General features: G+C 42.8%; 1 protein-coding gene across 3 annotated transcripts in view; it reads left to right on the top strand.

Annotated features, from left to right (window-relative positions):
* Window positions 1-19,035, top strand: part of LOC140733183 (protein FAM177B-like) — a 31,241-nt gene extending 12,206 nt beyond the window's left edge. For 2 of the 3 annotated variants that reach the window (XM_073056167.1, XM_073056166.1), the window contains exons 2-5: window positions 10,266-10,415; window positions 11,016-11,082; window positions 11,908-12,005; window positions 14,719-19,035. In XM_073056167.1, the coding sequence (XP_072912268.1) occupies window positions 10,347-10,415; window positions 11,016-11,082; window positions 11,908-12,005; window positions 14,719-14,904 (420 nt within the window). In that variant the 5' untranslated portion in view covers window positions 10,266-10,346 and the 3' untranslated portion in view covers window positions 14,905-19,035. Of the gene's footprint in view, window positions 1-7,022; window positions 7,169-10,265; window positions 10,416-11,015; window positions 11,083-11,907; window positions 12,006-14,718 lie in introns of all 3 variants that reach the window. The other variant, XM_073056168.1, reaches the window with a different exon arrangement.
* The last annotated feature ends 7,254 nt before the right edge of the window (window positions 19,036-26,289 follow it).

The raw sequence follows: 26,289 nt of genomic DNA, 5'->3' as shown, positions 1-26,289 counted from the left end.
ATTTGGAATAGTTCCGCATCATATTCAGGGTATTTCATCTTCAGATCAACATGTAATTGTATTTGTTACATTATTGGCAAGAAGGGCTATTTTATTAAAATGGAAAGATACCTCTGTCCCTACATTAATTGAATGGTTTTCTCAAGTAATGTTATGTCTCAGTTTGGAAAAAATTAGTAGAACTTTTGATCCTCGATTCGATTTTGAGAGAAGATGGGGCTCTTTTGCCGAATATTATCATTTAATTTGATTTATTTTATATGGTTTCCTTCCAATCTTATACTATATAAACATGAATTGGCGGTCGATGCTTCTTTTTCTTTATTTATATATATATATATATATATATATATACACATAAGACGTATTGCTGCGGGAGTTGATTCCTAATGGGTTTTTCCCCCCTTTTTTGTAGTCAGTGGGTTTTTTTCAGTTAGGGTTCTTTTTTTCCCTTTTCCATATATACATTTTTTTTTTCAGTTTCATATACTATGATCAGCTTTTTTTTCTCTTCAGCTTTATTAATTGTATATATATCAACTTGTTGAAGTTTTGTATCATTTTATAGCTGTAGAAGATTAAGTACCAATAAAAGGATTCTAAAAATGAAAAAAATGAAAACAAAAATAAATGGACTGCACAGGGAAGAGAAAAAGATAAAATGTCAAGTTGCAGTTTCTAAAAGTGCTAATCTGCATGCTGTTGAAGAAAAATCTGAATGATGAGAGTGACGTAGGCCTGCGTAGCCTTAAGATTTACATGTGAAAAATAATAATAGACAAGCAATATGGCTTACGCCAGAAGTGAACGGCAAATTAATTAAAATGGAATTGGACACTGGCTCAGCTGTTTCAGTCATTACACAAAATGATTTTGAAAGCCATTTCAAGGATAGGGAACTGAAGCCTGCAGATATCCAGCTAAGAAGGTATATTGGAGAAGATAACTCCTGTGAGAATGACATTTATTGCAATGAAAGACAACAACCAACAAGCCCCATTGGGCTTGTATGTGTTAAAAACAGGATGCCCAGTATTTGGAGGCTGTGATTGGCTGAAACAAATGCAATTTGATTGGAGATCCAGCTACAATTTGCATACCATATCCCCTGCAGTAGAGTCAACTGAAAGCAAATTAAGAAATATACTGGATGGTGCCACAGCAGTGTTCAAGGCTGGCATAGGAAAGCTCAAATATATATCAAGGGTAAAATTGTGTTAAATAAAAATGCCATTCCCAATCTTTTCAAAGCCTGTCTGGTTCCTTATACCATCTGTGATAAGGTAGCCAGTGAGCTAGATTGCATGGAGGCTGAAGGAATTCTTTCCAAAGTTGAGTGAAGCCCATAGGCAACACCAGTGGTTCCAGTAGCCAAGAAGGGTGGGTCTGTCAGGATCTGTGGTGATATTACGGTCACCATCAACCCAGTACTGAAAGTTGATCAAAGCGCTCTGCCCAGGATAGAGGATATTTTTGCAAACCTTTCTGGAAGAAAACACTTTAGCAAGGAGAACTTAGCTGAGGTCTACTTACAGATGGAGATGGAAGAAGAGTGCAACATGTTTCTCAACATAAACACTTAAAGGGCTTTATCACTATAATAGCCTTAGTTTGGAGTGGCTTCTGCACCTACAAATCTGGCAGAAAGCTATAGACCAGGTGTTGCAAGACTGCCCAGGCACTCAGTGTTACCTGGATAACACCACTGCTACCAGTGAGGATGACTAGGAACATCTCAAAAATCTGAAGACTGTGTCCAAAAGATTAGCAGATTATGAGCTCAGAGCACAGTGCAGCAAGTGTGAATTCTTTAAACCAAACATTACTTACTGTGGTCACACCATTTATGCACAAAGGTTACACAAATGTGCTGAGAAAATTTGGGCGGTGGTGGATGACCCAAGGCTAAAGCATGTGTCTCAGTTGCAATCCTTTTTAGGATATGTCAATTACTACAACAATAGACAATAGGTGCAGGAATAGACCATTTGGCCCTTCTAGCCAGCACTGCCATTCACTGTGATCGTGGCTGATCATACACAATCAGTACCCCGTTCCTGCCCTCTCCCCATATCCCTTGACCCCGCTATCTATAAGAGTTCTATCTAACTCTCTCTTGAATGCATCCAGAGACTTGGCCTCCACTGCCTTCTGGGGCAGAGCATTCCACATATCCACCACTCTCTGGGTGAAAACGTTTTTCCGCATCTCTGTTCTAAATGGCCTACCCCTTATTCTTAAACTGTGGCCTCTAGTTCTGGACTCACCCATCAGTGGGAACATGCTTCCTGCCTCCAGTGTGTCCAATCCCTTAATAATCTTATATGTTTCAATCAGATCCCCTCTCATTCTTCTAAATTCCAGTGTAACAGGTACTACCAAATCTGGCTACTGTGCTCCACCCCTTAAACTCATTACTATAGATCGGGAAGAAATGGCAATGGACAAAGCAGTGTGAGACAGCTTTCCAAAAGGCAAAGGAAATAGTGATATTAGAGACTGTCTTGACACATGATCCACGTGGTCCAGTGAAGCTTGACTGTGATACCTCGCCTTACGGTTTAGGGGCAGTCATGTCACAAGTTATGAGTGATGGAAGTGAACACCCCATAGCCTTTTCCTTACCACTGCAGAGAAAAATTACTCACAGATTGACAGAAAGGCCTTGGGTCTAGCTTGGGGTGTAAAACATTTCAACTAATACCTGTATGGGATACAGTTTACCCTCGTTACTGATCATCAACCGCTAGTGCCCATTTTCAGTCTTCAGCAGGGTGTTCCACAAATAGCAGCAGCACGAATGCAGAGATGGGATCTGTTTCTTGGAGGACACAGTTATACACTTTCTCTAACACAAATTGAAAATCTTCCTATTATGGTAGCGATGAATCAAGGGAAAACCAGAAAAGACTCCACGCTGTCTCAGGTCTACATTGCCACCTAAAATGGCTGGAATGTGCAGGAGGAATTCCATTTCCCCCATTTTTACTATGCCAGGATGAACTTGCCCTTGAAGGAGGCTGCCTTGTGTGGGGATTGAGAGTTATTGTACCATTGAAGCTGAGAGCTAAAGTGTTCGAGGAGCTACATGCCAGTCATCGAGACATAGACAAAATGAAAGTGTTGGCTTGAAACTTTGCCTTGTGTTCTGGGATAGATCAGTAGCTTGCCATGCACTGTTCAGGATGCCAATACATCCTGAAGATGCCAAGAACAGTGCCTTTCCATCCCTGGGAATGGCCCACATTGCCCTGGCAGACGATTCATGTCATTTCATGGGCACAGATCTCTTGGTAGTAGTGGATGCAACTACGGAATGGCCAGAAGTGTTCCCAATAACTCCAGTACAGCCTCACACACTGTTAAGAAGCCTCTTCTCATTGACAATGGATCACAGTTTGATGTGGAACAGTTACAGTCATTCCTGAAAGTGAATGGAATAAGACATATTACATCTGCACCATACCACCCAGTTACTAAGAGTTTGATGGAAAGGCTTGTCCAGGGTCTAAAGACCACACTATGAGCAATGTCAGCAGAGCACACTGTACTGATGCTGAATCAGAAGCTCAGCAGTTTCCTCCTTGTATATCACAATGTACGCACTCCACAACCAACAGCTCACCAGCTATGCTGTTCCTGGGTCGTCCCTTGCACTCACGCTTGGATCTCCTCAAACCCCGTCTCAGAAGGAGAATGTAGGACGAACGGCTGAGACAAATTGAGGGCTCCTCAAACAAGGAGGCTCGAAGTTTCACTCCTGGACAAGCAGTCCTGCGAGGCACTATAGAGGTGATCAAAAGTGGGTACTCGGAAAGATTAAGGACAGAACTGGACCACTCTCCCACACAATGGAGATTGTGTCCTATATCATCTGGAGATGACACACTGATAAGTTGTGGAGAGCAGAGTCAATTGTTAGAGAAGAAAGGTGTCCAGAGCTGTCAATTCCACTTCCTGCAGTTCCAGAGTCATCTCCTACAACCACCATGGTGGAGGCCCCAGAACATAAGATTGTTTCACAGCTACAAGTCTCACCTGCCAAGCAGAGTGACCCCCCCCTCCCGCTCCCCACCCCAGTCAGGAAAGACTTTGTCCCACAGACTAAGAAATCCTCCTGAGCAATTATATCTTTAGGCCTGAATGGGACAATTTAAAATTTACTATGCTGTAGATGTCTGTATAGTAGTTCTATTGTATGGTATACTGTGTATATAGTTGAGATACATTCTATATTGAGCTGAGGTTTATAGCTAAGCAGAGAGGAGTGGTTAAAACTTATGCAACATTTGAGTAATATTGTAAATATATTTTTGATTAAGTATTCTTTCTTTGTTTACATAAATAATTGCGGGTTACAGGTAAGAAGTATGTGAATGGCAAATGTCATTACGTCACCATATCATATGTGAGCACCTCACTCAGAGAAAGATCTGAGTAGGCAAGTTATCCCAGGCTCCTGTGTTTTTATTTTTGATTAATTTTTGGAGTTACAGAACTTAACAGTTGGGAATGACATAATTAACACCTTAACTGTCATTGGCTTCTGACCTGCTCTTGTAGCTACACGACAGACCAGCAAGCTTAGACTTAAAATAACAACAAAGAATGTTGGCAGGTCAGACAGCATCCATGGAAAGAGAACAGTCAGCATTTTAGGTTGAACATCCTCAGCATTGTTGCTTCTCTCTTCACAGACGCTGTCTGACCAGCTGAATGTTTCCAGCACTTTCTGTATTTATTTCAGATATCAACATCTGCAGTTTAAAAAAAATTTGTTCAGGTATGAAGTAAGTTCCTACTATAGAATATCTTCTGATTCCATTAAAGAACATTGATTCCACTTGCTCCTTGATTCAAGTGCAGCATATTAGGCAATAGAGTCACACAGCACAGAGAAGGCCCTTCGGCCCACCATGTCCTTACCGACCTTCAAATACCCAACTGTACTCACCCCATTTATTAGAACTTGGCCCTTCACCTTTTATTTCTTAATAAATCATGTGCTTCTTCATGTACTTTTTAAATGAGTCTCTGCCTGCACCACCCCCTCAGACAGTTCTTCCAGATCCTAAACACACTCTGAATGAAAGAAAATATTTTTTCAAATTTTGTCTCCTTATTTTAAGTCAATGTTCTGTGGTCATATACATTTGCTAAGGGGTCAAAGTTTCCTACTCTTTCTGTGCCTCTAGTAAATTTGTACACCTCTATCAAGTCCCCCATTTCAGTAAAACCCAACCTCTCCAGTCTCTCCCCATAACTGAAATGCTGTATCCCAGGCAACAAACTGATGAATCTGCACCCTCTCGAGTGCAGTCATGTCTTTCCTATAGTGTGGTGACCAGAATTGTACCCAGATATGGTCTAACCAACATTTTATATAGTTGAACTCCAACCTTCCTGCTGTTAAAATTCTATACCCTGGCTTCCTTTCTTAAGATTTTACTGAGTGTTCTAATGACAGGTAATCAGTCTCTATACAGATGCTGCCTAATTTGAGTGTTTCCACTTTTATTTTGGATTTCTGGCATCTATGGACTTTTGCTCTCTGTAAAGATCACTTTTTGCCAACAGTCAAGCTCCTGTCTTATCAGGCATCATCTCACATGTCAAGCTACTAAATCATGGTTCAGTAAGATCATGGATTAGCCTTACTTTAACTCCACATTCCTGGCTGATCCCTATATCCCTCAATTCCCTTGATCCAATAATTTGCGACCTTATCCTTGGATACTGAAATGCCTGGATAAAATTTCCAGACTCAAACCTTGGAGTTAAGACGTTTCTTCTCATCCCAGATCTAATCCTGAAACCATGTATCCTAGTTCTAGATTTGTCCAGTCTAGGTTAAACAAAACCTCTTGACCCACTAACAACTTTAAATAGTTCAAACAAATCTCTCTCTCTAAACTCTAGTCAGCAGCCGTTCTTACCCAGGATGGCTGACTCCTACCAGAGATCTGCTCAGCAAACCTCTGCTCTGAAGCCCACAAGCCCAGTATAACGCTTTTTTGTTGGGTACAAGGATCCGAACAACTGATAGTACAGATTTACCCGAGTCATGACAGTTGACCCAGGTTTCCTTTGTTTTGCACTCAGACCCTCCTATGATAATGTAAACACAAGATAAGGCAGATGCTGGAATGTAGAGTAACAAACAATCTGCTGGGGGGATTCGGTGGGTTGAGCAGAATCTGTGGGAGGAAAGGGGTTGCTGATATATCGGGTTGAAATTTTGCATCAGGGTTGAAAACCTAATGAGAATTTCAACCCAAAACATAAACAATTCATTCCCCCATCCCAATAGATGCTGCCTGGCCTGCTGAGTTCCTCCATGTGTTGCCCATTATGAAAATGATAATATCAGTCACTTGTCTTCACTTGCTGTACCTGTACTTTCTGTGTGTAAGTAGGCTGCTCTCTTCTGTACTATTGTGAAACCCTCTTAAGTTATGTGGAGATCACATTTCTCTCTGCCTGAACCTGTTGATCAGGTTTCATTGTTATTCTCCCCTTTCCCACTTGCCTATCACCCTTCTACATTTAGATCCACCGATCACTGCCAGCTCTTGATATACCCCTTCCCCTCATCTCTTTATACTGGCTACCTCCCCTCTGTCATTCAGTCCAGATGAAGTGTCTTAACCCAAAACATAAACTGTCCATTTCCCTCCACAGATGCCGCCTGTCCTGCTGAGCTTCTCCAGCACTTCTGTGTGTTGCTCCACATTCCTCCATTTACTGTACATTCTCTTGCATCTATTTTTGTTCCTCGTTTACTTACAGGACATTACTCTTCTAGAATTCATTCCACATCCTTGTTTACCTACTGCACCAAACTGAGCAGCTTGCCGGGCTGTAGTAATTGGACACTTCACTGAGAGTCTGGAGTCATATGTAGGCAGATGCAAAGGACCGGAGATCTCCAGCATTCAAGGGGCAGATCTTCCCAAGGCCACCTCAGCAGGACAATCACACAACATCAGGAGCTCACCATGTCTCCTTCTCTGTGCCCCTAGTGCATTCTTCCAATGAGAGGCTGATCAGGACGGGACCTTCCAACCAGAGATTGTCCTGGTTCTTCCTACCAGACGTTACCCCAGCTGATCAGGGATCTTCCAGTAAATTTGTCCGAGCTGCTGCAAACTGGCTGATTTTTTAAAAGGTATTTTAACCCTTTACGGTCCTTGCCACTTCCATTGTGGAGTATGCCAGCTCCTTATGGTTAAAGGTCTCATGCGTGGTCAGGCACTAAATTAAGCATGTCTCCCTGATCTCCCCTCATGATCCTCTGTTTCTGAGCTCATCTCACCCACCCTCAGTTGAGGTGAGAGGTCCAGTGTGGGCATCACTGCTAGGGATGTATTACACTGCTATTGACACTCCCACCACACTCAGCACTCGACCTGGCCTCTCTGAACCAGCAGGATTTCAGGAGGGAGGATGACCTCACCTGCATCCTAACCCTAACATTATGTCACATAGTGGCCAGCTGCAGCTTGGGTTGAAGTACAAGCACCCTCTCAGACAAGGACTTTCAGCGCAGAATGAGTCTCCATGGGAAGAAATTTTCCCTCTCATGCCCCTTGAATCCTTTCTCTAACACTCCACAAATAGAGGCCACTTCCCACAGTTTATCCTCAATCCCATCCACCTCCATTAAATACCTCACACCCTAGGGGGAACTGGCCTCCTTCTCCAGTTCAACCCCCATCCCAGAACTGAACAACCCATCCAGACTAACATCAGAACTCAAATCTCCCATCCCAGTAACTCCAGAACTGAACAACTCATCCAGACTAACATCAGAACTCAAATCTCCCATCCCAGTAACTCCAGAACTGAACAACTCATCCAGACTAACATCAGAACTCAAATCTCCCATCCCAGTAACTCCAGAACTGAACAACCCATCCAGACTAACATCAGAACTCAAATCTCCCATCCCAGTAACTCCAGAACTGAACAACTCATCCAGACTAACGTCAGAACTCAAATCTCCCATCCCAGTAACTCCAGAACTGAACAACCCATCCAGACTAACGTCAGAACTCAAATCTCCCATCCCAGTAACTCCAGAACTGAACAACCCATCCAGACTAACGTCAGAACTCAAATCTCCCATCCCAGTAACTCCAGAACTGAACAACCCATCCAGACTAACGTCAGAACTCAAATCTCCCATCCCAGTAACTCCAGAACTGAACAACTCATCCAGACTAACGTCAGAACTCAAATCTCCCATCCCAGTAACTCCAGAACTGAACAACCCATCCAGACTAACGTCAGAACTCAAATCTCCCATCCCAGTAACTCCAGAACTGAACAACTCATCCAGACTAACTTCAGAACTCAAATCTCCCATCCCAGTAACTCCAGAACTGAACAACCCATCCAGACTAACATCAGAACTCAAATCTCCCATCCCAGTAACTCCAGAACTGAACAACCCATCCAGACTAACATCAGAACTCAAATCTCCCATCCCAGTAACTCCAGAACTGAACAACCCATCCAGACTAACATCAGAACTCAAATCTCCCATCCCAGTAACTCCAGAACTGAACAACCCATCCAGACTAACATCAGAACTCAAATCTCCCATCCCAGTAACTCCAGAACTGAACAACTCATCCAGACTAACATCAGAACTCAAATCTCCCATCCCAGTAACTCCAGAACTGAACAACTCATCCAGACTAACATCAGAACTCAAATCTCCCATCCCAGTAACTCCAGAACTGAACAACTCATCCAGACTAACATCAGAACTCAAATCTCCCATCCCAGTAACTCCAGAACTGAACAACCCATCCAGACTAACATCAGAACTCAAATCTCCCATCCCAGTAACTCCAGAACTGAAATTTCATCCCCAGTAATCAACGTCTGAATGTCATCGCTGCACCATTCCAGTAAAACTGTTCCAGCTTCTCTGCAACTGTCACACCCTCTGAACATGATGTAACCTGAACAGGATGCCCTTCTCCATTAGTGGTCAGTGGTATTTTGTACTGGCTCACATCTCCACAGGCTTATGGAGGCCAGATCACTGGGGGTGGTGGATACGTTTGTGAAAGGAATTGAGGCCCATGTGGAACTGCCAGTGCCAAGGCCTGGGGTAGAATCAGCCAAGGTTAGACCAACCAGTGGAGCGACAGTCTTCTGTTGCATTCCTGTATGATGGAACATCCCTGACTTTGTACTCTGACTCTCAAGTTTGAATCCAAGATTCTTGTGCTTTACCCCACATCACTCAATGTGTACCACTACCAAAAGAGGGTTACGTACATGGACTCACAGCTTCCTCTGTTCCTCCGTCCCACACATTCTCTCTTCATCATCCTTCTAACAGGCAGAAAACACAAAAGCTTGAAAACACCAGGCTCAGGGACTGATTCTATCTCACAGTTATAAGACTCTTTAATGGACCTCTTGTATGTTGAAGATGAACTTTTGATTTCTTAATCTGCTCTGTCTCCGTATTGTCTGTCTGTGCTGTACTTTCCCTGTAACTGTAACACTATATCCCGCATCCCGTTATTGCTTTTCTTTATGCATTACCTCAGTCTGCTTATATCTTGAAAGGATTTGTATGAATGGCACACAAAACTAAGCTTTCCATTCTATCTCAGTACATGTGACAATAATAAACCATTAACTTTACTCCTTCTCCTGTTCCTCCTCCCCATAGAGCTCTTCCACCTTTACCTCCTCTCCTTCCCGGGAGTCTTGCCTCGTGGGAGATTTAGAGAGCATCTGATGGGCAGCCCTTTCAACCAAAGGGTGGCTGGGTTCTAGGATACATTAATTACCGAAGGGGACTGGAGGTGGAGACTGTTGCATTTCTGAAACACCCTGTTTGGTATTTGAATCACCAGGATGTGCATAGTGATGGGTGAAGTGCTGGTAAATGGGGCAGCATTGGTTGGCACAACGGCTGACACAGACAGACTGGGGTAGGGGTCTGTTTCTGTGCTGTTTTGTGTACGGATTCAAGTTGGCATGTCCTATTCACTTGGTGACGTCAGGAGTAATTGTCAGAAGGCCATCCCAAAGCAGCAGGAGCATTTCTGAGAGTGGGATTCTGCCCAGAAGCTGCCCGCTCTGCCCTGATGTTGATCCTGTGTATTGAGAGAGTCAGGGTTTTGTCTCGGGCACAGTTACACACTGTGCCCCAAACCCCTACCAATGTCCACATTTCACTCTTAAAGAATGGTGGCTGTGTACTGCAACAACCTATCCAACCCTTGATTTGTCAGGCAGAGGGAGATCTTTCCCACGAACTGGAGGCAGGCAAGAAGAAGCTGGGAAGAGTGATTCACTTTGCGAGCGGAGAGACGATGGTTGAGAGTAGCAGTGAGGAGGAGATGGAAGAGGAGCAGGAGCAGCTGGTGCAGCGAACTGACCCAGTGAGTGCCCAGGGCGTCGGGCGTTACTGTCACCATTACTCACACAGCAGCTTTCCATCAGTCAGCCTTCCCACTCCGCGGGTCTCACCGGTTCCCAGCACCCACCCCTCACCCTCCCTCCACATTCCCACACCCTCTCCGTGAATCGCAAGCCCTCCCCGCTCATCCACCAGCTCCCGACACATCCAACATTCTCTCTGCACACCCCACTGTCTCCCCACACAACCTAGCAGCACCTGGCACACACCACGTCACTCTCCCCACATCTGACTGACTTCCTATAAAACCTGTATAGTGTTTGGGAGAGGGATCAGAGTGTGTGGGGGGAGAGGGACGGGTGTGTGGGGGGAGAGGGACGGGTGTGTGGGGGGAGAGTGACGGGTGTGTGGGGAAAGAGATTCAGCTCATCCTGTAACGCAGTTGTAGTAAGGGAACTCTCTGACAAAGCAGAGTGTAATGTGGTTATTCTGATAAACATTTTGGACTGGGAGCTTGCAGAGATCAGGGTGGGGAGCTACACTTGGGTAATGCAGGTTTGCTGGAGGGATTGAGCTGTTGAACAATTTGACGTGTAATGTTTTCTGCTCTAATGGCCTACAGTCTACACTCCCCTGGAGGCACTTCCTGTGGTTCTGGGTGATACACTTTGCCAGAAGATCCTTATTCAGTGAGTATTGCACTGTGGTAAGGAGCTGGTCCAAGACTGCAGAACACGACACAGACTGTACAAATCACACAGCCCACAGAACACCAACAACAAATACACAAAGGACGTTAATCTGTTGGTAACTATTCCTGAATTGCCATATTAGGTCATCCTCTCAGAAACTGACCCATCGCCCCCCTCCATTTCATTGCTACCTAAAATAACTTTTCTCTCTTTCCCCTTTCTGATAAAGTGCCCTGGCTCTGAAAAGTTAATCGTTTCAGCTTCCACGGATACTGCCTGATCTACTGAGATTTACCAGCATTTTCTCTTCAGTCTAACATGTCTGGCAGCTTGATGGGACAGTAGCAATGGAGTTTTCTCCAGAATAACTGGTCTCTTGCATTAACTAAAAATTGAAAATGCTGGAAATACTCAGTATTTGTGAAGAGAGAGACAGAATTGACCTTAAAGCTCAGAGACCTTCATCAGAACTCTATTTCCGATTTCTAGCATCTGCAGGGTTTTTGATTGTCAGTTTTCTTGCAACAGGCCCTGTCTCTGCTTCCATGTTGCCAAAGAAAGTGTAATCTGTTGCAAGTATATACCATGCACTTCAGCCACTATAACATGATGTTTGCGGGAGCCTGGTCCTTGCAAACTGTGTCTGCTCCCCGCACACACGGCACTTAGTACAGAGGACCACTGAAATAACACAACATCGCAGCAAACCATGAGCTAATTCGGCATGATCAGGAATTGAATTCGGGATTTTCATTGCCTGTGTCTTACAGTGAGGAGGTGTTGACACAGTGATGTGACGTTCTATTGCTTCTTTTCTCCTAGCCTGTGACTTTCTTGGAGGGAAGCTGGCTGACTTGTTTGGACTGACGACAGCCAAGTACCAGTATGCTGTGGATGAATTCTTCAGTGTTCAAGACCAGGTCTCCTACACATTTGAACTCTCTAAAATATATGTTGCATTGTACGTTATGTAAACATGATGCAATTATCAGGTTATCCATGGAACACAGCAAATATTTGTGTAAATGGTCCAACAGATTATCCAACAACTATTTCATACTAATATACACATCATAATAATTTCCTATGGGTGATCAACAGGCCACTTGATACTAATAATTATATACATTGTATATATATTATATAGTAGATCATTTAACAATAACAAAGTCAGTCAGCACAGAAACAGGCCCTTTGGCTGACCATATTGCTGCTGACCCTCAAATATCTATCTATACTATACTATCTATCTACACTCTTTAGGCAGTGCATTTCAGATTCCAAACATCTTCTGGTGAAAGACGTTCATCAGTTAATCCACTCTAAATATTTCTACCCTCATCCTATACCTATGCCTTCTGCTCTAAAACACTGCTGCTATGTGGAAATATTTGCTGCTATCTGTTCTATCTGTGCCACTCACCAATTTAGATAACTACATCAGGTTCTCCCCTTTACCCTCCAGACCCCCATATCCTCTGCTCCAAGCAATATATATTCATATATCTGATATCTGATATACAATCAATAGCTATTAACTAATAATATTAACTAATAACGATAATAGATTTAATTTAGATATTAATTGGATATTATTTTTCAGGGTATCATTAGATGAGTTTGCACATTCATATATAAGTTATTAACAGGTTTTTAATTAATTACAGTACTGTTTCCTTTATGTATTGCGGATCTGGGCATTGTTGACCAGCTAGTGTTTTTACCCAACCCTAGTTGCCCCTTTGAGGTATTTCAGAGAGCTTTTAAGAGTCAACCATATCGGGTAGATCTGAGGTCATACGTAGACCTGACCAAGTGAGGAGAAGGGAGTCATACAGCACAGAGGCCTGGCTACTCCATGCCAAACAACATGCTCATCTGAGCTAGTTCCACTTGCCTGTCTTTGGCCTAAATCTATCTAAACATTCTGATTCATGTACCTGTCCAAGTAACTTTTAAATGCTGTTAATGTTCCTGTCTCAACTACTTCCACTGGCAGCTCATTCTATATACTAACCACTCTTTGGGTTACCCCTCAGGTTACTATTAAATCTTTCCCCTTTCACTTTAAACCTAAACATTCTAGTTCTTGAATTCCCAGCCATCAGCAGGCATTGTACATTCACTCTAATTGTGCAACATCATCAACTAGATACGTTTTGTGATGATTTTGTGATAATTAGTATTATGATTAATTATTGCTCCAGGTTCTACATTGAATTTAAATTCCACAGCTGGTGGTGGGATTTGAACTGACGCTCTTTATGGCCTCTGAATTTTTAATACAGAATTCAACCAATGTGCCACCCACATCCAAAATAATAATAAGAAGATAAATATAATAAACATTGATAAAATAACCAATTGGTAATTTGGTTTAAAATGACACCAGCATTGTTATTTTAAAAGTAATCAAAAGGCTTCTGATAAACTTTTCATGCTGATACCTGGCAGTTTAACATGATGAATCAATACAATGAATCACTTTTGAAGAACAGTGACTATTTTGTTGACAAAGGCAAGAATCAGCTCAGGTATACATTGTCCTCAATCAGCAGTGACAGGAAGACCAAGGGAATTCTGGCAGGGAGGTTGGAGAAGAGCCAGGTACAGGGACAAAGGAGGAGAGGGAAGGAGAAAATACAAGTTCATTACCGGGATTGGGGGGCTCGAGCTGTAAGGAAAAGCTAGATGGGCTGAGACTTCTTCCCTGGAGTGTAGGAGGCTGAGGGGTGATCTCTCAGAAATTTAAAATCATGAGGTACATTTACAAGATTACACGTTGCAGTCTTTTTCGCTTGGGTAGGGGAGTCTACAACAAGCAAGCATGATTTAATGTTAGCGGGGGAAGATTTAGAAGGGATCCGAGCGGCAGCATTTTTTGTGGCTTGTATTTGTAATGAATTGCGTAAAGACACTGTTGAGGTGTGTACAATTATGACACACACTTGGACAGGTACATGGGTAATAAATGCCTAGAGAGACATCAGCCAAATGCAAACAAACGGGACTAGCTCAGAGAGATTTTATTCGGCCAAAGCCTATTTCTGTGTTGATTACTTTGTGAGTCTAACTAGAAACAAGCACAGGCCATTCAGTCCCTTGAATGTGTTCTGCCTTTCAATAAGGTCATGGCTGATCTTTCATGTGAGCAAGCGACATACAAAATGCTGTAGGAACTCAACAGGCCAGGTAGCATCTATGGAAAAGAGTAAACAGTTGATGTTTTGGCCTGAGATGTCGACTGTACTCTTTTCCACAGATCATGCCTGGCCTGCTGAGTTCCTCCAGCATTTTGTGTGTTGCTTGGATTTCCAGCATCTGCAGATTTCCCCTTGTTTATGATTGTTTCACATGAGCAACATTCTTTTCTTAATATCCAAACCACTTTCAATCTTTGATTTAAATGTACTTTGTGACTGAGTCTCCACAGTCCTTCTGGAAAGATTCACCAACCTGGATGAAGATATTCTCCCCATCTCCATCCTGAACCACTGGCCCTTTATCTTGGGACTGGTATTCCTGGTTTTGGAGTCCCCAGCCCAGGAGAGTAGGTCTGGAAGGAGATGGGAAATGGTCGAAAATGCTTCTCCCTACCCCCGATGATTTAAAATAACTGTTCTCTACTTCCAGAAAGAAGATGAAGATGGAGAAGAGATCACAGAAATGGAGGAGGTGGAATGTTATGAGAGGAAGCATCTCCCCCTCCAGACATCTGAATATGGGACTTTACATACAGCAGAGTGCCCAGGAATCAACAGCAAAGCTGAATGCAAGCACAAAGTATCATACAGCAATGAAGTACTGGGAGACAACTAACCCCATCGTGATCTAAAACTCCTCATGTATAATTTCCTCCCTTGCCAATAGTTGCAGCTCTTGAAAAGAGATTGACTTGAGTTCATAAACCGGGACAAAAAGTATCCTCTGTTTGTGCCTCCTCTCCTATAGGGGACGATCTCACAAGTTATATATGCACCCGTCACTGCCAACCATCCTGTAGCAGAGTCATGTGGCAGCATAGTGGTCAAGTCCCAGTCATCAACACAAAATGTTGACTCTGCTTCCCTCCTGGCAGATTCTGCCTGATCTACTGACTACTTCCAGCACTATTTTGTTATTGGAATTCTAGCACCTGGAATTGGCAGAATTTAAATCCTGACATGACAACTGAATCATTAAGGATCATTCAAAGTGACGATGAAACATGTTCTCTGGAGAAAGAGATTAGATGTCCTTATCTGGTCTGGACTATAGAGTTCAAGATCCAAGTTTACTTTATCATGTGTACTTTGAAACATACAGTGAAATGCATTGTTTCTGTTAACAACCAAGACACCCAAGGATATGCAATTCCAGAGTATTAACTGTTAATAATCTTGAGTTCAGGGGCAATTAAGGATGAACAATAAATGCTGGTATTGCCATTGTGTTCACATCCACTGAGTAAGTAGATGAGAAACATTCTAAGGGTGTTTTTTGTGCCTAAAAAAAATGTAAGTACTGAAAATCTGAAACAAAAAGTGCTGGGAACACTCCAAAGATCAGGTGGCATCAGTGGAGAGAGAAACAGTGACGATGTTTCGCTTCGTAGACCCTTACTCAGAACTTCGTGCTTCAGATCAGCTGCTGATAAACTGTAAGAAACATCAAGTTGAAGCTCTATTCTGCCCTTGTTTATTGTTTTAAAGTTCAAAATTCAAAGTAAATTTGAAGGAGAAGTGAAAGTAGATATTGGACTGCTGGAAAATATTGCTGGAGAGGTAGTAACAGGGGACAAGGAAATGGCAGACTGTCTGAATAAATACTTTGCATCAGTCTTCACTGTGGAAGACACTAGCAGTGTGCCAGAAGTTTGAGAGTGTCAGGGGGAATAAATGATTAAAGTTGCAATTGGCAGGGAGAAGGTGCTTGGGAAGCTGAAAGATCAGAAGGTAGATAAGTCATTGGGACCAGATGGTGTACATCCCAGTTCTGAAAGAGGTGACTGAAGGGATTGTGGAGGCATTAGTAATGATCTTTCAAGAATCGGTAGATTCTGGCGTGATTCCGGATGACTGGAAAATTGCACATGTCACTCCACTCTCCAGGAATGGAGGGAGGCAGAAGAAAGGAAATTATGGACCAAATAACCTAACCTCAGTGGTTGCATACATGTTGGAGTCGATTGTTAAAGATGAGATTTTGGAGTCTGCATTGTTTCCTTAAGGGAAAATCTTGCCTGACAAATCTGTTGGAACTCTTTGAGGAAATAGCAGGCAGGGTAGGTAAAGGTGAACTGGTGGATGTTGTGTACTTAGATTTTCAAAAGGCCTTTGACAACATGCCACACACGAGGCTGCTTAGCAAGATAAGAGTCCATAGTACAGATACCAGCATGCATAGAGCATTGGCTAATTGGGAGGAGGCAAAGAGTGGGAATAATGGCTACCAGTGACTAGTGGTGTTCCACAGGGGTCTATGTTGGAATGCTTCTTTTTACATTGTAGGTCAACGATTTGGATGACGAACTTGACGGCTTTGTGGCCAGATTTGCAGATGATACGAAGATACGTGGAGGAGCAGGTAATGTTGAGGAAGCAGGGAGTCTGCATATGGACTTGGATTAGGAGAATGGGCAGTGTTGGGAACTGTATGCTCATGCACATTGCTAGAAGGAATAAAAGTGAAGACTATTTTCTAAATGGGGAGAAAATTCAAAAATCTGAGATGCAAAGGGACTTGGGAGTGCTTGTGCAGGATTCACTAAAGGTTAACTTGTAGATTGAGTCAGTTGGTGAGGAAAGCAAATGCAATGTTAGCAGTCATTTCAAGAGGACCAGAATATAAAAACAAGGATGTAATTCTGAGGCTTTATAAGACACTGGTGAGGCCTCATGAAGTATAGTGAGCACTTTTGGACCCCTTATGTAAGACAGGATGTGCTGATATTGGAGAGTGTTCAGAGGAGGTTCACAAAAATTATTACAGGATTATTACAGGAGTGTTTGATGGCACTTGACCTGTGCTCACTGGAATTTAGAAGAATGAGGGTGAGTCCCATTAAAACCTATTGAATATTCAAAGGCCTAGATAGAATGGATGTGGAGAAGATATTTCCTGTAGTGGGGGAGTCTAGGACCAGAGAGCACAACTTTAGAATAGAGAGACGTCCATTTAGAACAGAGATGAGAAGAGGTGGCCTTCAGGCAGAGGGTAGTGAATCTCTGGAATTCATTGCCACAGGCAGCTGTGGAGGTACTTAAAATGGAGTTTGATAGATCCTTGATAAGTCAGAGCATGAAAGGTTATGGGAGAAGGAAGGAGAATGGGTTTGAGAGGAAACTGGATCAGCCATGATGAAATGGAGGAGCAGACTTAATGGACTGAATGGCCTAATTCTGCTCCAATGTCTTATGGTCTAAATTTATTATTGAAGTACATATATGTCACCATATAGAACTTCAAGATTAATTTTCTTGCAGGCATACTCAATAAATCCATAATAGAATAATGATCATAATAGAATCGATGAAAGATAGCACCAACTTGGGCGTTCAACCAGCGTGCAAAAAGAAAACAACCTGTTCAAACACAAAAAGATAGAAATAATAATAAATACATAACCAATAAATATTGAGAACATGAGATGAAGTCCTTGAAAGCGAGTCCATGTGTTGTGGCAACATTTCAAGGATAGGGCTAGTGAAATTGAGTGATGTATAGTAATGTATGGATCTATTTCTTTTCGAATACAATTCGGCTTAGCACTACGTATTGATCTGTTGTCTGTGCATGTGCATTGATCTGTTGTCTATGCATGGATATTGATTGCTCTCTCTCGCTGCAATGTAAATACATCAGTTAAAGCCATCTCCCATGTGCATGCTTTTATTTAATTGATATGTAGTTACACAGATACAACAGTTATCCGCTTTGGTTCAAGAGTCTAATGTTTGAGGGGTAATAAATGTTCCTGAACCTGGTGGTGTGAGTCCTGAGGCTCCTGTACCTTCTTCCTGTTGGCAGCAGTGAAAAGAGAGCATGGCCTGGGAGGTGGGTGTCCCTGATGATGATGCTGCTTTTCTGTAATGTTTCGTGTAGATGGTGGGGAAGGCTTTACCTGTGATGGACTGGGCCATATCCACACTTTTTGTAGGATTTTCCATTCAAGGGTATTGGTGTTTCCATACCAGGTTGTGATGCAGCCAGTCAATATACTCCCCACTATACATCTATAGAGGTTTGTCAAAATTTTAGATGACATGTGGAATGTTCCCTGTTACGCCCGTGGCCCCCTCCTGTTTGAGAATGGCAGGATCGCTATTGATTCGAGTCAGGAGACCCAGGAAATGAGAGAAAGACATGCAGAATCCACAAAGAGTTTGGAATGTGTCCTGGCCTCCGAAAGGCGGAACCATTGATAATGGCTATTGTCTCTTGGAGACGGACTTGTGTATTGAATCCTGTACGATGCATTGAAGCCCCCAGGCAATGAACCGAGGGGGGGTTGGTGGAGGGATTGCATCATCCCACCCTGATTGATATCTGAGACCCTGTGAGTCAGGATAAAAGAGGGTCTGAGGAACAGCCCCTTCAGACGCACCAGAAGAAACGCTAGCAATCCCGTAATAGCAAAAACCGGTGGAAAGGCCACGTGTGTCCGGTTCCATTTGCCCTGGAATCGGTGGGCCCTTTCCCACAGCAGAACGGTTTTTAGCTAACAATGGGGAAATCAACTCCCAACGACTCTCGAAGGATTGACATCATAAAAGGAATGGGCAAGTTTTAACCCGTCTTTCTCTCCAACCAAAAAGCTGCAGCTTGAATGAACTGAGTGACTTTTATATTTCCATCGGACAATACATTATCCCCTAGACAACGATAGAGCTATTCCTTATTGATTATTATTATACCCGCACTTTTAGATTTAGTGTTGATGACGTATATTGTCTGTATGTTTGCATTGATATTATTTTTGTGTATTTTTATCAATAAATACTGTTAAAAATAGTACCATCAGACTTCAGCAGACCTCTCTATCTTTGCTGGTAAGTGACCCAGTTACGGGGTACGTAACATCCCAAACTCCTAAGGAAGTAGAGGCACTGCTGTGCTTTCTTCGTAATTGCACTTACATGCTGGGCCCAGAACAGATCCTCTGAAAAGATAACACAGAGGAATTTAAAGTTGCTGACCCTCTCCACCTCTGATCCTCAGATGAGGACCGGCTCATGGACCTCTGGTTTCTTTCTCCTGAAGTCAATAATCTGTCTCTTGATCTTGCTGATACTGTGTAAGATATTGTTGTTATGGTACCACTCAACCAGATTTTCAATCTCCCTCCTATACACTGATTTTTGCTCTGGGATACTCTAATCGGAGCAACTGTTTCTGGTATTGACCTGCTAAACCTGAGATCGAGCTGTGTGTTGTGTACAATGCCAGGTTCGCGGAAGTAATCTCACTAGACCCAGGGTCTGGGTCACTTGTTTGACAGTTTAAATGTTAGAGTTGAAGAGAAACAAAGAGCCATAATTTACCAGTTGTCACTTCTGGATCAGGGTGAATAAGGAGTTAAAGGTCAGTCAAATGACCCATAGCCAATAACACTGAAAGGCAACATTTGAACCGGTAAGGAATGGAAATAAAAACAGACGTTTTCAGACTGTCGCAAGGAAGAACCCCCACGCCAGGGGCTGGGAAAAGAAAAGATCAATTGGTTAACTGGAGATCCCCTGTTTCAGTGTTATAAATTGGAAAAGTGGTCTGAGTGAGTATTGGTACAAAGGGAACAGTAGAATTCATGTTTTAAGTTATTGGCCCTGGTCAACATAGTTCATTATTTCTGCAGGAACAATAAATTGCAAGCTTTGATTAATTAAGAGTTGTGTAGTGAGATTCCTAACCTAGTTCCATTGATAAATTGTCAACAGGAGATACTGGAGACCTGGGGACCTCAGTATTTTAGTGTACAAATCACAAAATGTTATCAGGTCCTGTAGGTCCAACAAGTAGTTAAAAAAGCAGCAACGTTTTGGCCTTCAATGCGAAGCAAAGCTGAGGCAAGATGGTGCTGGTGGACCTTGGCGATGTTCTGCGGGCTGCATAGATTCATTGAGTATGCCTGAAGAAAATGAATCTCAGGGTTATACGTGGTGACATTTATATACTTTGATCTTTTTACTTTGAACTTCAAAGAAGCTGGAGGTTAAATATAGGAAGATTTTGTTTCTGTTGTACAAAGTGTTGCTGAGGTTATGACTGAAATACAGTGTACTGTTTTGGTCCCCTAACTTAGTAACATTGAAGGCAATCCGATGGAAGCTTCTAAAATTAGATCATCCTATCGAGATAGGCTAAATACTCTGGCTCTGTATTCCTTGAAGTTTAGAAAAATGGGGGGTAACCATGTTCAAACATAGAAAATCCTAAGGGGGCTTGATATGGGATATTTTCACTAGTGGAAAAGTCACTAACAGGGGCCGATAGTTTATAAAATAAGGAGCTGGTCTCATACTAAGGTGCAGAGAAATTTATTCTCTCAGAGTATAAGGAACCTCTGGAATTCTCGACCCCTGAGCACAGTGGAGGCCAGATCATTAAATGTATTAGAAGTAAAGATGGATTATTATTTGGAAGATTGACAAATTGAGAACTATCTGCAACTGGCACAGAAGAGCTGAGTCCAGCAAAGATCAGACATGCTCATGCTGAATGGTTAAACAAGCTGAGGAGGCTAGTGGATTCCTCCTGATATTATTAATGGATCTGTCTGGGACAAATCTCCATTTAGCCTGAAATGGTCCTGGAAACTATAGTCAATTACAGATGATCAAGACTTCATCACAATGATTGACTCTGAAACTGTATCCTACCAGACCCTTTCCTGCTCCAGCCACTGTCATGATTTCCTCTTTTGGAGCATCTCCCTTTTGATTGGCCTTCCACTGTCCTGTAGTAGTTCTTTGATTGGTTTTGAAAACAAATGCAACAGCCTTTTCCACACAAGATTTGGTGTCACACAAGGGACTCACCTCATGATGCTTCAAAGCCTTTTCACCAACTACAGGGACAAATCAAGAATGTGATGGAAGACTCTCCACTGCCTGCATGAATGTAGCTCTAACAACTATCATGGACCCGAACACCAAGCAGGATAAAGTGTCCTGCTTGACTGTCACTCCATCCACCAGCCCAAACACTCATTCCCGCATCACTGGCACACCTTGACTGCAGTGTGCATGCTCTACAAATCCCACCATTCTTGGGAATGTAGACATTGACCTCGGAAGAAAGAGTTGGAGGGTTGGGTAGGTCAGACTTGTACTGGAGTTTAGAAGAAAGAGAAGTGATCTTATTGAAATACATAACATTCTGAGGCTTTGACAGAGTGGCAGCTGAGAGGATGCTTCCCCTCTTGGGGAATACACCAATGGGGCACAATTTTAGACTAAGGGGCCATTTATACCAGAATTAAATAGGGATTTCTTCTCCTAACACTTTGAAATTCTCTGTGGTAGAGAGCTCTGAAGGTGTAGTTATTAAATAACTCAAGACCAAGGTGGACAGATTTTTGGATTATTAGGGAGCTGAGAGTTCTGGGGAACAGGTCAGTGGGCCAGTCATAACCTTATTAAATGGTGGAACAAACGGAAGGGGAAAATTGCTACTTGTAACTCTACTTATTTTTTAAAAGACTTCTTCAAAGTGCTTCAATTCAAGATTTTAAGTATTTATAAACAAGATCAGCAGGCAAATAGCACTACCACTACCACTCGCAGGTTTCATGCCGAGTCGCATACCATTCCTGATTTAGAACTATATCTCCATTCCTTTACCACCACTGGATCTAAACCCTAGAACACCCTACCAGTGTGGGAACACCTTCATCAGGTGGACTACAGCACTCAAGGAGGGAGTTCATCACCACCTTCGCCTCCACCCCCTCCCCCACACCATCTCTAGTGCAATCAGAATTATGTTATAAATACCAGGTTTTCCAGTGACAGCTAGATCCCAAAAATAAGTTAAGAGCAGACTTGAGGGTATTCCACAATGAAGTTAGTATTAACAAGCCCAACAACTATTCTTATTTTATATCTTAATCAAAAGTTCAATTGGTCACAAAAGTACATGGATTTGCAATTAGCTACATATGTTTATAAAGCATTTACACGATCTGGACATTACTCACAAGGCTAACATTTGCTTCTCCCAAACTACTCTTGAGAAGGTCATGGTGAGCCACCTCTTGAGCTACTGGAATGCTTCCAGTGAGAGTGGTCCTATGGTGTTCCTCCCGGATTTATATCTGGTCATGGTAAATGATTGTCATGTATTTCCAATGCAAAATGATATGAGAGTTGGTTGGGAGCCCACAGTTCATGGCTTTTCTATGAGCAATACTGGCTTCAGTGGAGTTCAGGGGTTGGTAAAAAGCTGTCTGAGAACCCGGGTGAAGGATCACAGTGCAGCGGTAAAGGAGGGTGGATGGGATGCCAATCAAATGGGCTGTTTTGCTGTGAGTGATATGGAGCTTGTACTGGACTTACACTCACTTATACATGTAAAAAGCATTCTGTAAACTCTGACTGCATGGTGGAAGAAAGTAAGAAACATACCCAGGTTCTTACAAACTCTTACAGCCGCAGTAGTTTCATGGCTGGTTCACTTGAGATCCTGGTCAATGGTGTTCCCTCAGACACAGTCAATGGCAATGTATTCAATGCTAACACTGGGTGGTTAGATGCTTCCATTTCTTGGCACGTGAATAGTGCAAATGTTATTTAAAAGTCCAGGGTTTAATCTTCCCCTTCCAATGGGCAGAAAAAGTCAGTCACTTCTTCTCTTTACCATGCTGAGTTCTCTTCCCTTGAGGATGAATTGTTTTCACTCTGGTCCTCTGGGTTCTGATGTGACTAATGAGGCCGGTGTGGGAACTGTAGCCTCTGCCACAGATGGGGAAGGAGGTGCTTTATTGTGATGGTCTTCCTCCCCTACTTACTCAGGGCTTTTGCCTGCTCCCACTGCATGGACTCAATACCACCGAGTGCTCCTTTGAATGATTCAAGGATACCCAGGTCAGTGGGCATGTTGCATGCTTTCAAGAAGGCGCTGAATCTTTTCCTCTGTCTGCCTGATGTTCTCCTCCCATGGGAGACTTGGAATAGAGTGTGTTTCGGGAGTCTGGTGTTGAGCATATGATCAACATGGTCAACTCAACTTAGCTGTCTGAGTGTAACTAGGACCTTGATACTAGAGCTGCTGACCCAGCAGAAAACATTAATACTTGTTCAAGTTAATTCAGACAATTCGGTGGTACTTTTTGAGTGCTTTCAGATGCATTTTGTAGGTAGTCAAGGGAGCTGTGATCGTCACTAACTGGTCCATAACAGGTTTAAGACCATAACAGGTCCAAGGTCTTAAACTTAAAATACCCTTTTCCACAATTGATCAAAGGCTGCTAAAACAGCATCTATCATCAAGGATCCCACCATCCAGGCCATGCTCCCTTTTCACTGCTGCCATCAGGAAACTTCAAGTCCCACATTACCAGGTTTAGGAGCAGTTATTATCTCTCAGTCATCAGACTTTGAAACAGAGGGGATAACTTTACTCACCCCAACACTGAACTGATTCTGTAATCTATGGACACACATTTAAGGACTCCACAACTCGTGTTCTTGATATTTATTGCTTATTTATTTATTATTACTTTTTTTCTTTTTGTATCTGCAGTTGTTATCTTTTGCACATTTGTCTGTCTTTGTCGTGTGTGGTTTTTCATTGAGTCTATTTTGTTTCTTTGTATCTACTGTGAATGCCCACAAGAATCTCAGGGTAGTCTACGGTGACATACATATATGCACTTTGATCATAAATTTACTTTGAACTTTGAAGGCAGTGTCTTCACCAAGAGGTATTTAAAATTGGTAACAGTTAAATACCAAGATATATTTCATTTCAATCCTAAGAGTCTGACCTGCTAGGACTGGGTGTATTTCCTAATCAAATTACTGACCAGAAGCTTGCTAAAGACCAGTGAATCTAGACAAATATGTCTTTAGGATCGTCCCAAGATGGCACTGATAAGTGGCAACTCTTTGTGTGCTGCTCTGATGGGAGTAATCAAGTATTCCTGTTCAGGAATACTACAGCTGAAATCCACTGCCACACCCATAGTACTTCAAAGTTTCAAAGATACAAAGTACATTTATTTTCAAAGAACGTATGCCGTATATAACCCCGAGATTCGTCTTCCCACAGACAGCCTGTGCAAGCAAGCTAGCTGGAGTGTTTGCTGAAATCTTTAACTGCCCCCTGCTTCAGCCTAAGATCCCCACGTGTTTTAAGAAGGCAACGATAATCCCGGTGCCGAAGAAAAGCAAGGTGGTATGCCTGAATGACTCTCAACCTGTGGCTCTGACATCAATTGCTATGAAGTGCTTTGAGCGATTGGTTATGGCACACATCAACTATGACCTACCGGTCAACCTCGACACTTTGCATTTTGCCTACTGGAGCAACAGGTTAATGGCAGATGCCATCTCTCTGGCACTACATTCCTCCTTAGAACACCTGGAGAATAAAGACACATATGTAAGGCTTCTTTTCATTGACTACAGCTCTTCTTTTAATACCATCATTCCAATCCCTGATTCAAAGTCACCTAAAATAGCAACAAAGAGGGAGCAACCGGAAACCAGGAACACATCAACTACAGAGTCCAATCCATATACTGCGCTGATTAAACTTTACCGAAGAACTCCAGCACCATCCTCTGACAGCATCGCAGGAACTTTCAAATACTTCAGGAGCAGCAAGTGAGATGGAGGGAGAGACCATCTCACATAGATACCTTCTAGCAGCAGCGAGCGAGAGGCTGGTAGATAGCGCTGAATTCTAGACTTCCACACTCAACTCGAAGATTTCAATCTTCCTCAATGCTTTAATCAGTGACATCGGTGAGAAATGGAGTTGATCATTTATTTGCACCCCCTCTCCAGGCTCCTCAGCCTCAAGGCCACACTCTTTGCTCAAAGCCTCCTGGAACACCCAGGGCAACAGCAAAATGCCAGATCACTCAATCGACCCGATAACACACCGCCAAAATGTAGATCATGGGCTCCAGAAGAAGCAAAGTCACACTTGAAAGAAAAAGAAGATCTAAAAGAAGTGAAAGAAGTAGTTTCATGAACCTTCTGGAGGATGTCACCCTTGGTCAGGTTATTCGCTGGCACCATTCTTCTTCAGTAGCTTACTTCATTTTAAGATGTTTAAAAAAATCTATTGATACCCAAAATCAGCAGATCCTAGATTGCAGACTCAGGTCATGAGTGCAGTTCCCCTTTAAATAAAAAGGAAGCATGGAAGGTGAGTTGGTCTGCAAGTCCCATTGAAGCACACAGGCCTTAAACCCAATTCTCCTGCTGGCGAATGTAGTCTCTAGAAATTAAGACTGGAGACCTCAGAGCAAGATTGCAGTACTAGAGGGACATCAGGGACTGCTGTGTACTCTACTTCACGGAAACATGGCTCACACCTGCCATTTTGTACATAGCACCATTCTCCGCAAAGACAAGACAACTGAGTCTTCTAAAGGAAGAGGACATGGAGTACGCTTCATGATTGATTCATCATGGTGCACAGATATGGCAATCCTGCTCACCCGACCTGGAACATTCTCTGCAAAGACAAGACAACTGAGTCTTTTAAAGGAAGAGGACATGGAGTACGCTTCATGATTGATTCATCATGGTGCACAGATATGGCAATCCTGCTCACCCGACCTGGAACATTCTCTGCAAAGACAAGACAACTGAGTCTTCTAAAGGAAGAGGACATGGAGTACAAGTTTATGATTGATTCATCATGGTGCACAGATTTGGCAGTCCTGCTCACCCGACCTAGAACATTTAGCAGTCAAGTGACATCCATTTTATCTGCCGAGGAAGTTTTCCTGGTAGGGGTGTACATTCCACCTCTGGCCAATGACGAGCAGGCACTGGAGATGCCGAACACCATAATTAGCAGCCATCAAGCACTGTATCCTGATGCCTTCCCTATCATCGTGGGGGATTCCAGCTTCCAGATTCCAGATTCCAGCAAATACCACCAACATATCACCTGTGGAACCAGAAGAGCCAACACACTGGACCACTGTTATATTACCAACAAGAATACTCACTATGCCATCCCCTGTCTACATTTTGGAAAGTCTGA

Source organism: Hemitrygon akajei, chromosome 9 (assembly GCF_048418815.1).
Source record: "Hemitrygon akajei chromosome 9, sHemAka1.3, whole genome shotgun sequence".
Lineage (NCBI taxonomy): Eukaryota > Metazoa > Chordata > Chondrichthyes > Myliobatiformes > Dasyatidae > Hemitrygon > Hemitrygon akajei.
The sequence above is the reverse complement of the archived record's forward strand: the minus strand, read 5'-3'. Positions and strand labels throughout refer to the sequence as shown.